Source organism: Rhinopithecus roxellana, chromosome 5 (genome assembly GCF_007565055.1).
Source record: "Rhinopithecus roxellana isolate Shanxi Qingling chromosome 5, ASM756505v1, whole genome shotgun sequence".
NCBI lineage: Eukaryota > Metazoa > Chordata > Mammalia > Primates > Cercopithecidae > Rhinopithecus > Rhinopithecus roxellana.
In genome coordinates, this window is record NC_044553.1 from 157,247,389 (window position 1) to 157,262,450 (window position 15,062).

General features: G+C 43.6%; 1 protein-coding gene across 2 annotated transcripts; it reads left to right on the plus strand.

Moving 5' to 3' along the window:
* Positions 1–8,875: 8,875 nt before the first annotated feature.
* On the plus strand, positions 8,876–14,700 carry LOC104654469 (putative uncharacterized protein C14orf177). Of its 2 annotated transcripts, XM_010353675.2 has the most exons (4): positions 8,876–9,048; positions 9,587–9,755; positions 13,054–13,326; positions 14,031–14,694. In XM_010353675.2, exons 3-4 carry the CDS (start codon positions 13,080–13,082, stop codon positions 14,207–14,209), a joined length of 426 nt encoding a protein of 141 aa, XP_010351977.1. In that variant the 5' UTR covers positions 8,876–9,048; positions 9,587–9,755; positions 13,054–13,079; the 3' UTR covers positions 14,210–14,694. The 2 variants fall into 2 exon arrangements, with proteins under 2 accessions (XP_010351977.1, XP_010351978.1); XM_010353676.2 differs by lacking the exon at positions 9,587–9,755 and having other exon boundaries at positions 14,031–14,700.
* Positions 14,701–15,062: the final 362 nt, after the last annotated feature.

Consider the following 15,062-nt stretch of genomic DNA (forward strand, 5'->3'; position numbering starts at 1 on the left):
CCACGGTGTAGTTGCCATAAACACGCCAAGTCAACACAGTGATTGTAGGCTTTGCCTCCTCTGTGCCTCTCCCTCCTTCCAGCCCTCCCTGTAACTCAGACTCATTATTCAAGATTCAGTTTACTTGCACCCCTTCTGGGCAGTTGCCCTAAAACGTCACTAGTAGAGTTGATACCATCCTCCGTCGTGGGGTCCATTAAATGAGGCAACATCACACCCTAATGCAAGTGGCCCTATTGCCCATGCTAAGTGTGGCTTGGCCATCCCCAGATCAGGGAATGAGCCTGCCCGTACCTCCTACACTCTCACCTGCAACTCTCAATCCCTGAAATTGGGCTGATAATAATACCTTCCTCGATCCTTGTTTGTTTTGAGATTAATTGAGGTTACAGTGTGTGAAGACTAAATGGCAATGGTTGTCACAGAACCTCCATAAATATTAATTATCACTATCTGTTTATATATCACACTGAGCTCATGAGTTGCTGGAGAATCAAGACTTTGTCTTTTTTTAATCTCGGGATTCCCATTGAATAGCACAATGCTTGAAGAGATCTTTTCTTCCATCAATGCATATTCATGATTATAAAGAGGTTAGAGAATTTCAGAGAGAATAAGGTGCAGCGTGGCCACTGGAATGGAAAACGGAGAGGAGAAAAAGAAGAACAGCTTTGTTATTTGAGAAGCACCAAAATTTGCGAAAAGACTCCTTGCTTTTGGTAGATTCTGGAACCTATCGGAAAGGACTGGCCAGAGGAATTAGGAAAAAGGTGATTGCGAGAGCATGGGGAAAGCCTGCTGCTTGCAATTTACCAGTCAGGAAGCTTTTGAGCAGCAGACATACAAGTTCCCACTGGAAAAAAGGTGCAAATCCCCAGAGCTAACGGTCTTTTAATTCCCTCATCACCTAATACTCTCCCGAGCAGTCCTTTTCAGGAAAAGGAGCAGAATCCTAAGACAGAGTCTAGATGTTTTCTTTGAATGAGGGGAGACAGATCTAGAAGAAAAGAAACGCAAAGCCTGACAGCTCTGTGTCTGCATCTCTGCTCTTGTCTGTTATAGGTGTTGTATCTGGGGCTGTTCACCACCTCCCCTGGGCTTAAGATCTCTCACCTGCAAAATGGGGAGGTGGCAGAAGGAATTGTGAAGGGAGGAGGAGGGAGGGTGGGAAAGAGAGCTGGGAGGGAAGAGGCGAAATCAGAAATAGGCCGGGGTGGGGGGTATGGTGTTCCACTCTCCTGCCCACTGCTAGCGCCTGACACACATGCTAGGAATGGCTCTCCAGGCATCACACTTAGAGCTGCATATCAATTAGTCACAGGCCTTAAAGCTGAATGTAATTAATTCTATAATACACTGCTGTTCCTGCTACATTCCAGTAAAATCACATCAATGAAATTGGGGGGCATGATGAGGATTTCTGACAAAGGGAAGGCAGATCTGAGTACCCTCCACACGTCCTTCATGTCGGGTGGGATCCAAGACTGTGGAGCCAAATGCAGGCCTGTGGATGTCCTGCTGTGTGCACAAGGAAACAGCGTGTCCTCAGCTGTGCCCCCACCCCCCACCGTTCTAAAGAATGCACATAGAGCAGAGAAAAAAAATGGTAGGAGGCCGATGAGTGCCTAACAACTTGTCACATTCCCTCAAAGTCCCATCTGATTACTTTTGCCTACAGATGTTGGGAAATACAATTTTAATAACTTCTTATTGTGCTTAGTAGAAATTTACCATCTGAGTTATTTTAATATGTACAGTTCGGTGGCATTAGTATATTCACAATGTGTACAACCATCACCGCTACCCATCTCCAGAACGTTTTACCATCCAGACTGAAACTCCATGCCATGAAATACTAGTCCCCTGTCCCCTTCCCCAGCCCTTGGGAACCACAATTCTACTTTCTGTTTCTATGATTTGGACTACACTAGGTACTGCATGGAAGTAGAATCACATAGTATTGCCCTTTGTGACTGGATTATTTCACTTAGCTTCATGTCCTGAAGGTCATTCATCTTGTAACGGTGTCAGAATTCCCTTACTTTTTAAAGGCTGAATAAGATTCCATTGAATAAATAGCCACATTTGTTTATCATTTTATAGACAGATAGGTTGTTATAGGTTGTTTCTACATTTTGGCTACTATGAATTCTATTGAACACAGGTTACAAATAAGGTGTTTGAGTTGCTACTTTCAATATTTGGATATAAGACCCAGTAGCGAGATTTCGGGATCATATGGTAATCTTTTTTTTTTTTTTTTTTTTTTTTTTTTTTTTTTTTTTTTTTTTTGAGACAGAGTCTTGCTGTGTCACAAGGCTGGAGAGCAGCAGCGTGGTCTTTGCTCACCGCAACCTCCATCTCCCAGCCTTAAGCAATTCTCCTGTCTCAGCCTCTCTAGTAGCTGGGATTACAGACTGGTGCCACCACGCTGGGCTAATTTTTGTATTTAGTAGAGAGATGGAGTTTCACCATGTTGGCCAGGCTGATCTCCAACTCTGATCTCAGTAATCGGCCCACCTCAGCATCCCAAGTGCTGGGATTGCAGGTGTGAACCACTGCTCCCTCCCTATGTTTAGTTTTTTGAGGAACCTCCTCCATACTGTTTTCCACTGGTGACTGAACCAGTTTATATTCCCATCAGCAATGCCCAAGGTTCCACTTGCTTCACTCCTTACAAACACTTGTCATTTTCTGTTTCTTGGAGAAAAATAATTCTAAGTTAGGCACATTGTCCTTCCAATAATGTGAGGTTATGTTAGTAAGAGTAGCGAGCGGGCTTGGGAGGAAGAAAGCTTTTTTAGTACCTAATATTACAATTCCCGAAACATAGAAACAAAGCTTAACAGAACCACCACAAAGAAGGGGAAATCCCCAACACAAGCAGAATCTCTAACACACTTGGCTCAGAAAATGACAGAACAGTCATAACAGAAGTAAAACATATGATAGGACCGAACATCACTATTGAGATGCTGATGTACAGCGCAATAAACCAGGATGTGCAGTAGTGTAACTGATAGATGCATGAATGATACACTCAATAGGGAATATATGCTCTCTTTTAAGTACACATGGAAGATTTATAGGAAATTGATCCTGTACTAAGTCTAATCCTCCTCCTCCTCCCACAAGGGTATCATACAAACCATGGTCACAGCACAACTAGAAATCAATGACAACAAAATAACCAAAAGCAAGGAAACTGCTATTGAGTGAGAAAATGCTGTGTATGCAGACACCAGAGGAGGATAAAAGGTGGTGGGGAACTGGGACTCCAACAGCAGCCTCTGCCCACCAACCCACATCATCTGTCTCAAGTCAAGTTTCATTCCCTGAAACCTCTGTGGTTTATATCTGGGGTTAGTTCTGTTTTCATAAATGACAAAGGAAGATGTGCATCTAAAAGTTCCAGCTGGGTAAATCTTCTTTTTTTTTTTTTTTTTTTGAGTTTTAAAATTTAATTTTTAATTTTTATTTTTTGTAAGTACATAGTAGGTGTATGTATTTATGGGATCCATGAGATGTGTTGATACAGGCATGAAATGTGAAATAAGCACATCATGGAGAATGCAGTATCCATCCCATCAAGCGTTATCCTCTGTTATAAACAATTCAATTACACTCTTTTAGTTATTTTTAATGTACAATTAAGTTATTATGGACTGTAGTCACCCTGTTATGCTATGAAACAGTAGGTCTTATTCATTCTTTACTATTTTTGTACCATTAATCATCCCACATCTCCTCCCCAGTCCAACCCACCCTTCCCAGCCTCTGGTAACCAACCCTTCTATGTCCTTGAGTTCAATTGTTTTGATGTTTAGACCCCACAAATAAGTGGAGGCAATGAGTTTAATGTCGTGTGCCTGGCTTATTGTCACTTCCGTAAGGAAAGCAGAGCTGATGAGTCTTACACCACACCTGTGCCAAGCAACACCCTGCCTACGAGTGAGTGGGAGGGTGAAGTGGGGGGAGGGATGAAGTGAAGGAGTAGGGAGAGGGGGATGGCATTAAAGTGTGGTTATGGGTTAGTGTTGGGCTTAAAGTGGGGGAATGTGAGTTATTAATTAGAATTATGAATTATTTATTTATAAGTATTTATTTGAGTTATTTATTTATTTATTTAGATTTATTTATTTATTTTCATTATTTGATATATATCTAGTATAAAAAAAAGAAAAGAAAGAACATAGACTAAGAAATAAAGAAGGAAGTATTAAGTAAATTACACGAATGCGGTGCGTTCATTCAATTAATTAATTACTTATAGTCTTGTTAGATGATAATTAATTCCATTACATTCTTCTTACTTCCTTGCATCTTCGACAATTAGATTCCATTACATGCTGTATTTCCTGTTCCTCACTTAATTTATTGGAAGGAAGGATAAGGAAGGAAGGAAGGAGAGAAGGAAAGGAAGGAAGGAAGGAAGGAGAAGGGAAGGAAGAAGGAGGACAAAGAAGGAAGGGCGAGGCAAGGAGAATGGAGGAAGAGGCGAAGGAAGATGAAGGAAGGCCAAGACGAAATAGGAAGCGGGCAAGGCAAGGAAAGACAGTAAGGAAGAAGGAAAGGAGGAAGAGGAAAAGAAAGGAAGGAAAGGGGAGAAGGAAGAAGGAAGGAAATGAGAAAAGGGAGAGGAAGGAAGGAAGGAAGGGAAGGAAGGAAGGAAGGAAGGAAGAAGGAAGGAAGGAAGGAAGAAGGAAGAAAGAGGAAAGGAAGGAATGGTTAATGAGAAGGAAGGATAGAAGGAGAAGGAAGGAGGGGCGAATAGGAAGAGGAGGGAAGGAAGAAGAGGAAGGAAGAGGAAGAAGACAATGAATGATGAGGAAGCAAGGAAGAAGGAAGGAGGAGGAATGGAAGGAAGGCAGAAGTGAAGTCAGGGAGGAAGAAGACGGAAGGAAGGAAGGAAGGAATGTAGTGGAGGTAAGGAATAATGATGGAAATGGAGGTAAGAGACCGTAAGTTAAGGGAACGTCCTTTAGTTATTAATCCTTCTTCATTATTGTAAGGAAGTATGCCGTACGTACGGAAGGCGGAAGTTCAGTTCGTTCATTCTTCCTCCCTTCCTTCTTATTTCCTTCCTTCCTTCCTTCCTTCTTCGTCCTTCTGTCTTCCTCCTCCTTCCTTCTTTCATTCCTTTACTTCATTCCTACTTCTGTTCTTTCCTTACTTCCTTCTTCCTTTCCTTCCTTCATTATGTCTTCCTCATCGACTTCCTCCGTTCTTACCTTCCAGGACGGGAAGGACCCAAGGCGGGCAGAAGGAAGGGGGAGGACAGGAAGGGAAGGAAAGGACAGTGAAGGGGGAAGAAGAAGAAGGAGGGAGAGAGGAAGGAAGGAAGGAAGAAGAAGGAGGGAGGGAAGGGGATGAGGAAGGACGGAAGGAAGGGAAGGAAGGAAGGAAGGAGGAAGGAGGAAGGGAAGGAAGGGAAGGAGGAGGGAAGGAGGAAGGAAGGAAGGAAGGAAGGAAGGGAGGCAGGAAGGAAGGAAGGAAGGAAGGAGGGAAGGAGAGGAAGGAAGAAGAAGGAAGAAGGAGGCAGGAAGGGAAGGAAGGAAGGAAGGAGGAGGAAGGAAGGGAGGAGGAAGGGGAGGAAGAAGGAAGGAAGGGAAGAGGAAGGAAGGAAGGAAAGAGGAAAGGAGGAGGGACAGGAAGAGAAGGAGGGATGAGGAAGGAAGGGGAAGGAAGGAAGGAAGGAGGAGGAAGGAAGGAGGACGGAAAGGGGAGGAGGAAGGAAGGAAGGAAGGACGGAAGGGAAACGGAAGGATGTGACGGGGCCAGTAAGGAAGAAGGCAGGACAGGACTAGGAAGGAAGTCAGTGAGGTAAAGGAAGGAAGGAAGGACGGAGGAGGGGAAGGAAGGACGTGCATGGTAATGAATTGACATGACTGGCCTGAATGAGGCAGGGCGTAAGGAATTAAGGAATTAATCTTAGGGAAGTTGCAGTTGACCGGAAGGAAGTGCCGTAAGTTTGCCTTCTTCAGTCGTGAAGGAGGGTATTTCCGGTCCGTCCGACCGGTGCCTGCAGGGCGTACGGACTTCGGGATGGAAGTCCAGTGAAGTCAGGATGGCTTTCCTGAAGGGACGAAGGAAGGAAGGAAGACGGAAGGGAGGCAAGGAAGAAGGCAGGACAGGAAGGAAGGAGGGAAGGAAGGAAGGAATGATTTAATGCAGTTTACTTAGTTCCTTATTTACTTACTTAATTCCTTCCAGTGCCCATTACAGTCATGCCTGTTCACCCTACTTCCTTCCTTCCTACTTTCCTTCCCTTTCCGTTTTTACTTCACCTTCCTGGCTTCGATCTTTCTTCCTTCATTCCTTCTGTATTTCCTCTCTCATTTCATCATTCCTTTATGTACTTCATTCCTTATACCGTCACATCCTGCCTTCTGTCATTCATTCCTTCCTTTCCTTCTGTCTTCCTTCCTTCCTCCTTTCATTTCTCCTTACAATTCCTTAATTCCTCACTTCCTGTACTTCATTCCTTCTTACTTCTTTAATGTCTTCCTTCCTTCACGTCCCTTCTTCACCTTCCTTCCGATTCCTCATTCTTTCTTTCCCCTATCCTGTTCCTCATCCTTGTCCATTCCTCCATTACCTTCCTTCATTCCTTCTGTCTTTCCTTCATGCTTTCCTTCCCCTTAATTCCTTCCTCTTTCCTTTCTTCGCCTTCCTTCCTTCCTTCCTTCTGTCTTTCCTTCCTTCCTTCCTTTCTTCCTTCTCCCTCTCTCTCCTTCTTTCTCTTTTTTATTTTTATTCATTCTTCTTAGAATGAAGATCCTATTACTGAAAAGGCCACCACTTAACAATCCTGAGACAACCATGAGCAGAAACTTCACAGATCCAGACCACGGGCTGCGTTTGTAAAGGCGGTGAGCTGTAATAGTTCCTACATTTTTAAAGGGCTCTGAAAGTTCATAACTTATACATGAGTCCTTTTATCAACAAGTAGCATTGTTGTCCCTTTTTCCATTTTAATTCTCTTTAATGAATGTTCGTAATTGACACAGCAGCCTTCTTTAGGTGAGAATTTTGCTTGGATATCTCTTTCCATCCATTTTCAGTCCTTGGAGCTATTTGTTTATCTGTGTTTCCTGTAAACAGAATTTTGCCATATTTTAGTAGGTCTGGTTTTGATGAGTTTAACTTGTTTTATATTGGAATTATTAAAATTTTGGATTTATTTCTGCCTTCTTAGTTAATGCTTTCTGTTTACTCTACTTTCCTTTTTTAAAATTTTTCCTCTTTCCTTCTGTTAGATGATTGAAATTTCATTTAAGCAGTTTTTTTTTTTTTACTTCTACTCATTTGGAAACTATACATTTTCTTCATTTATTAATGGCTCTGAAAAAATTTAAATCACCTATTAAGTGCTTTTTCTGGAAGGCAGAGCTATCGTCAGTATCTTGGCATCTTCCCGAACAAGACAATCTGCAGGGCTCACACTCTCCAAATAATGCTCCTCCCCATTCCATTGTTGTCTAAAATTTAGCTCCAGCTTGTTTTCACATTTTGTTTTTATTAATCACTATGACATCACGTATCAAATAATACACTCAGCAAATATTTTGGGGATTCCCCAAATATTTATTGAGTATATTATTTACTTTCATTTTTAGCATCTAATTCCTTTCTCCTGGGTTCATATTTCTTTTTGCTAAAGTACAACCTTCAGGATTGGCAATTTTCTGGTTAAGGGCCAGATAATAAATAGTGCAAGCTGTGCCAAACATTTGGCATCTGTCACAACTTCTCAGCTCTGCCCTTGTAGCAGGAAAGCAGCCACAGGCAACAGGGAAGCCAGAGGGCATGCTTAGGTTCCAACAGAACTTTACTTATGGACACCGAAATTTGAATTTTATGTAACTTTTCATTTGTCAGAAAATGTTAATCCTTGTTTGATTTCATTTCAATAATTTAAAAAATTAAATCCATTTTAACCCACAGACCATACGAAAACAGGTGCCGGCGGGACTGGGCCCACGGGCCACGGTTTGACGATGTCTCTAAGTTGTGTTGTTCTTCCAGAGAGGATCTGTAGTCAATGTGCTGGTTTGTCTGTCTTTAAATTTCTCTATTTTATATTATACTTACTCTTGAAAACTACCTGAAATGAGTAAAGTATTTGCAACAGAAAACTGTTTTCTTTTTGAATGCATTACTTAATTATTCTTCCGGCATCTAATATTCCTGATGAGAAAATGATGTCAATGTTCATTTTCATTCCTTTGCAGAAAATGTGTGTGTGTATCTGTGTGTGTGTCTGCGTGTATCTGCGTATGCCTGTGTGTGTTTTAACTTTCTCTCACAGTTTGTAGCATTTTCTTTTTACTCTTTCTGTTTGGAGGTTTTTCTAGATGACATCAGTCAGTCCTTGGAATATCCACGTGGCACATTTGTAGAGGTCTCCTGTGCTCTCTTCTCTTCATTAGCTTTTCCTACAAACCCCACTGAACTTGTGTCACAGGGACACCCATCTTCTGTGTCTCCTGACTTTTCCAATGTGTTTTCTCTTTGTACTGCTATGGTCTTGAAGTTTTCATCTGTCCAGCACATCTTTAAAGGTACTTTTGTGATTTTCAAAAATGTATTTTTATATATGTAGTTTATCACTGCCTTCCCTAACTTTCTGTTATTATTTCAAGACTTCTTTTCCTCCAGAGCCTTCTTTCCTCCTGCCATGGTTGCTTTCTCTCCTTTCTTTCAGGATATTAAAAAATGTTTCACGTGTCTTTTCAGATTCTCTAAGTTCCCTTCTTTTTTTTTTTTTTTTTTTTGTCTCACTTGGGCTCTGTCCTCCAGTGTTGTGTAATTCTTAGTTGTGAGGTCATCACCACCCTGGGTGATTTCCCTTCTTTGAATTCCAGGAACCCCCAAGATGCATTATTACGACTCTAAACATGGGTTCTGCACATGTCTAAGTTCAGCCCCAACCCCACGTGAAGAACTTATTTCCAGACACCTCCTACTCTATGGTGGCTCCAGACCCTGCCCCATGCGGAAGGCACTTCTCAAGTTCTAGGACCAGGGCTTCAGCCACAGCATTCGGTAGGCAGACACAGAGCAATTGCAGACTCTAGAAATGAGTGGGGGCAGATTTTCAGTCCCCACTACAACTTTGTGGTCCTATGCCACACCTAGATTGCCAGATGTGGTCCCCTGCCCCTCCTAGGACCTGAAACCCTCAGCCCAGCCTTGTGCATGGCTCTGGGCTCTTTTCCCGGCACCCTCTTGGGCCCCAGTGATTCAGCCCCTAGTAACCATCCTAAGCACCCTCCTTTTCAGGAAATATTTCCATTTCTAGTATCTGTAGATTGCCCATTCTTGTTTCAGCGCACTGCCATGTATTTAGTATGGCTTACTAATATTATTCCTATCTTCCTTATGTGTTCAGAGAAGTGGGGAAAAGTTGTAGTATTTATTTGGCGCACCATTCTAAACTAAAATTCTCACTGCTTTGGGAATACAATGGAGTAATCAGATCCATCTCTCAAGATGGCTTTAAGAACCATATGAGATAAATGCTTCGGAATTCGTGAAGTGTCTAAAATGTAACAAATAGTCATTATTCCCTTTTACACTGCAGCAAAACCCCACAGGTACAGTGCCAATGAGAGAAATTAAGATTAACTGGGGGCAACACAGATTTCTGTGAATACCAGTGCTGCCAGATGCTCCGAGATAATACTTTCTAGAGTAAAAGACTTTGGGAAAAGTTGAAGAAGCAAATGGTAACACCCTCATGGAGATCTCAGGTACACACCCGTGCATTACAGGATGCAAGAGGCCCTGCTGTAAGGCACTACCCTTACTTTGTTAAGTCATATTTCCAAAACACATTGATCGTGAAAGCCTCTTTAACGTAGTGACTAATGATGTTCAAGAAGGAGCAAATCGGGGACTTATTAAAGAGCCCTGATTTTCTGAAAGACTGAATTACAGAAGAGCTCTAAATGGGGCTTTACTGAGACACAGTACAAGCGAGAGACCTCACTCAAAGGCAGTCCCAAAATATCACATGAAGTGGTATATTGAAATAATTGCAATCAGAAATATTAAGTTGGTGCAAAAGTCATTGCGGTTTTTGCCATTAATGGCAAAAACCGCAATGACTTTTGCACCAACCTAATAGCTTACTTTAATAATGTTTTACACTGAGGAATGACTTGAAGAATCAATAAGTTGAAAGCCTACTATGGGAATGCTTATTGAGACTAGGGCCCTAAGATGAGCTAAGTAGAATGAGCTAGTATTATAGGTATGAGTATGAATAGTAATTCCAACTTCACTTAGCCTCAGTGTTATCTTCTATAAAATGGGAATGATGCCAACCACGATGGCAGATCATAAACATTTGGTCACTGAATAAATAAATGCACATTTCCCTTTGCTGTGGCCACAGCACCTACCCCAGTGTAAAGAGTCTATTGAACATGGCTGGGGCACCATGGGTCATGGGAGCCTGTAATCCCAGCACTTTGGGAGGCCAAGGCAGGAGGATCCCTTGAGCTCATGAGTTGGAGACCAGCCTGGGCAACAGGGAAAAATCCATTCTCTACAAGAAATACAAAAATTAGCCAAACATGGTGGTGCACACCTATAATCCCAGCTACTCAGGAGGCTGAGGTAGGAGGACTGCTTGAGCCCAAGAGGTGGAGGTTGCAATCAGCCAAGATTGTGCCACTGTACTCCAGCCTGGGTGACAGAGCCAGACCCTGTATCAAGTAATAATAACAGTAATAATTTTATTTAAAAAGAGTCAGCTGGACGTGGTGGTTCATGCCTGTAATCCCAGCATTTTGGGGGGCCCAGACAGGTGGATCACTTCAGGCCAGGAGTTCAAGACCAGCCTGGCTAACATAGTGAAACCCCATCTCTATTAAAAATGCCAAAAAAATACCTGGGCGTGGTGGTGCATACCTGTAATCCCAGCTACTCAGGAAGCTGAGACACAAGAATCACTTAAACCCAGGGAGCAGAGGTTGCAGTGAGCTGAGATCGCACCACTGCACTCCAGCGTAGGTGACAGAGCGAGACTCTGTTTCAAAAAAAGAAGAAAAAGAAAAGAAAAGAAAGAAAGAGTCTATTGAATGAGAACTGTAGGCATCATCCTGCGAAGTTATAACTATTAGTAGTAAAAGAAATACTGTTTCTAAACCCATATTATGCCTTAAATCATACTAACAATTCTAGCTGATCTACCACAGACTTTTACAGCTAGAAGTAATCTAATGGGTCACTTAATTAAAGTCTCTAAATTTTGGGTAAAGAGACTGAGGTTCAGAGACAACCTAGGACTTGTTAGAGGCGGTGGCAGGTGACAAATGAGAACCTCATCGTGCTGGCTCCCCACCTAATGATTTTGCAGGACTCCAGGCTGCCTCTCTTTGGGTGAAACAAAAGTTTATTCGAGTTCAGGCAAGAAACCTAGGGTTTAAAAAAGGCAAGAGTTTCAACATTTTTTATTTCCTTGAGCAGATCTTAAAACACAAAGGAGGAGCATGAATCATATTCTACCTTTATTTACATCATCTGGCTTCTTCCAATTTCTACAAATAATTGAGAGTTCTACAGCATTGAGAATGGTCACAAAAAAAGGGCAAATTTTTACTCCATATCAAATGCTACTGCCCCTTAACTAGGTGCCTGTCTGGAAGTCTGGGCCGGGAGTTCCCCACGCTGGTCCCAAGGAGGGGCACAAGCTCAGGGTTTGTTTCCGTCACCTGGAAGGCAATCGTCAGAGCCTGCCATGTGTGCATGTGGATGCGTCTGTGTATTTTTAGAACGTTTTAAAAAGGGAGGCAGCCAAAATATTTTTACTGCACAGCAGGCACTGTTTCATGTTGGAGTGTTGGAAAGAAAAAGAAGAGAAAGAAAAGAGAGGGAGGAGAAGATTTAAGACCAGCGCACAGATTGAAATGGTTAATGCCTTCTCAGGCTGGAGAACAAGCGCTTTGAGTGCTGAAGACTCCTCCCGCCTCCACGTCTCCAAGTGTCCCCATGCAGATTCCAGGATCCACACATCGGAGGCACCTGCCACTGAGCTGGGTGTGAAATCTAAAGACCAGGTAGGGCTCAAATGCAAGACGATACTGGGAAGAGCATTTCAACCAAGGCAGGGTGAGAACAAAGCCATGTGGCATGTGGGTTGGGATGTCATGCGGAAAGTCACAAGGAATGAGGTTTAGAAAGCAAACTGGGTCTCAGCTGGAGACGGAGTCCAAAGCAGGCCCTGGGGAGTGGACACTGCCCATGGACAAAACAGTTATGATGAAATTTCACATTTTGAATAGCTCTGTGTAGCTCAGAGTACATTTTTACACCTCAAGTCATCAGGTCCCCAAATAACCTCCTTGGTTTGCCCTGTTAACTCTATTGCACAGAGGAAGAGACTAAAATTCAAGAGGGTCATATAGCTAATAAGTATGAGAGTTGGGATTTGAATCTAGATCTTCTCAGACTACCTTTAGGGTGCCTTTTTTTTGCACACAGGGTGGCTTAAAGATTTTTAAGCAGGGTAGAGACAGGATGTGAGGCCTTGGGTGGGATCAGGGTGAGACCTTGAGGCTGGGCAAGAAGGTCAATGTGAAGAATAGTCTAGAGCAAGTGTCTGCAAACAGTATCTGTAAACGGCTTTGTGGTCAGTCGTCATTGCATATTCTTCTGTATTTTTGTCATGTGGTTGGTTTTTAACAACTCTTTAAAAATGCAGAAATATTCTTAGCTCGAGGGCTATGAAAACAGACTATGGGCTGGATTTGACCACAGGCTGTCCTGTGTTGACCCCTGCTCTAGAGTCTGGATGTAGGGAGCCATTCAGAAGGCTATCAAGTTACCCCACGCGAGGAGCAGGGAAGGCCCAGGCTGAGATGGAGAAGAAAGATCAAGAGCCCATTCTGCAAGAAGCCTGCACAAGTTAGGGGCTGGTGGGGAGGTGCAGCAGGTGAGGGGCCCCTGGAGGAGCCATTCCCTCCACAGTGCCTGCAGCAAGCTGGGTGCCTAGCCCAACACTAGCTCCTCACTGAGAACCCCCTCCATGCCTTTCTTAACCAGGGTGTGGAGGCAAGCACTGAAGGCCCATGACCAGCCATGGGAGCCACAAGAATCCATCGCTTCCAGTAGGATTGATGCATTCAAAAGAGCCTGGGGCAAGGCTGGAGGCCACGAAAGGAGCTTCCAGGCCACGCAAGCAGGCAACAAAGCCGATGATCACACTCCCATCAGTGGGCCACCTTGGTGAAGGGAAATGCCTAAGTTCCCAGCACCTGCAGAGCCTAAGACATAACAAGCAGCATGCCCTGACACTCACCAAGGCCAGGTGCTGTGGTAAGTATTTCCCGTACATTGCCTTGCTTATTAAAATTTCACTAGATTCCCACATGGGACTAACTATGGCTTAGAAAGACAACCACTGTGGTAGAGAGTGAGAGTGACTTGCTGACTCTGCTGTCCCACAACCTTTTCCCAGGAGTGAAGGCTCGGAAACAGGCTTACTCCACCCAGCCTCCTTTTTCTCCCCTGTAAAATCGAGACCATCATTGCAAAGTGAGCGAAAGGGGAAGAGTCAGCCAAACACTCTGACCAGCACCTGGCACCAGGTACGTGACTGACATTTACAGGGATGTCATTGGGGTTCTTGCCCTGTATCACACAGCTAGCAAGGAGTAGAGCCACGACCCGAATCCTGATAAATCACTAATTGATCATAGGAAAAAAATGTACAACTCTAGGTTTCCAGATTTCCTCTATGGGAAATGAAGCTACGTGTCTTTTCGATCTTCAAGAGAGGATACAATGAGATAAGCATTTGATAGAGCAATTTACCATAGCAAGGAGTGCTTCTGCCTGGTTCAAAGATGATTGTAGCATGTTCCTGGGGGCAGGAGTGAGGTCACTGTCAGAGGGTAGCTGGCCCCTATGTATGCTGGAGGTGATGTGCACTTGGCAGAGAGGGAGGCTGGGAGGGCGGTGAACATCTACAAGAGGCTTCCCTGTGTCCAGCACCGTTGCACGTTTCAATCCCCCTCCAGGTAAGTGTTCTACCTGTTTCTGTACAGAAGAGAAATCAGAATGCCAGAGAAATGAAGAAACTTCTCCAGGTTCATGTAGTTACCAAATAATGTCTGCTTTGACCATCTCTGCATTTTGTGCTACACCAAGATTTAAGCAGCTGTTCAAAGGAACAGTGGAACAGATGTCACAGATGTGACTCTTCTTGAAAGGAAGTCAGATTTCATAAATGGAAAGGCTGGCCTTTTCCATTTGCCTCCTCCAGACCCGTAACTTTGGATAGGGGGGTTTTATTGTCCGTGAGGCTTATGCATGTGTCAGAAGAATGTCCAAGCAGAGCAATCTAAGTGGCAGACCCCCTAGGATAGGAAAGAAGAAAGACGCTGCTGACACTTTCAGAAAACTCTTCACGTTTTGTGACATACGTGCTTGTCTTGAGTGATCAGGAGACCGCTGGAAGTCCGAGCCATGCAGTAATAGCAGAGAACCTGAGGAGGGAGAAGCTTCCCAGGACATTCTGAGGTCTTGTGCTGGGTACAGGCTTTCCTTCCTGCAGCAACCCTGAGTCCAGAGAAGAAATCATCCCCTGTCCCGTGGGCCAAGCACTCATGGCAACAGCACTTTGAGTTTGCTGTGCTTAGATTCACTTGTGGAATTTGTTAAAAATATAAAATTCCAGACCCCACCTCCCAGGAATTCCCCAACTTTGCATTTTTCTAAGGCTTACTGCCCGAGTGATTTGGGGCACATGTGAAGAGACACTGTCTCGGGCTCCATTGCGTCCTAGAACTCATTAAACAATTGCAAGCGCCAAAGAGCTCCTAAGAAAGAGCGGGGGATGGTGTGGAAGTGTAGAACAAAAGGATGTATTGAGGGTAGGAAATCGCAGAAACATCTTATGAGAAAGTCTCCTTTCAGCTGACTCCTGAGCCAGGAATTGGGAACAGTCAGGGGAGAGTCTTCCAGGCAGTGGAGAGTCTGGTCCAGTACAGGTTTGGAAGCAAAGGGGATCACAGCATATTAGAGAACCTGAAAGAACATAATGTCAGCTG

Excerpts from the sequence above, each read along its gene's own strand:
- LOC104654469 (XM_010353676.2), top strand. The coding sequence starts at position 13,080 with ATGACCAGCCATGGGAGCCACAAGAATCCATCGCTTCCAGTAGGATTG. Across the intron at positions 13,327-14,030 it reads CACCAAGGCCAGGTGCTGTG|GTAAGTGTTCTACCTGTTTC; the intron begins GTAAGTATTTCC and ends ATCCCCCTCCAG.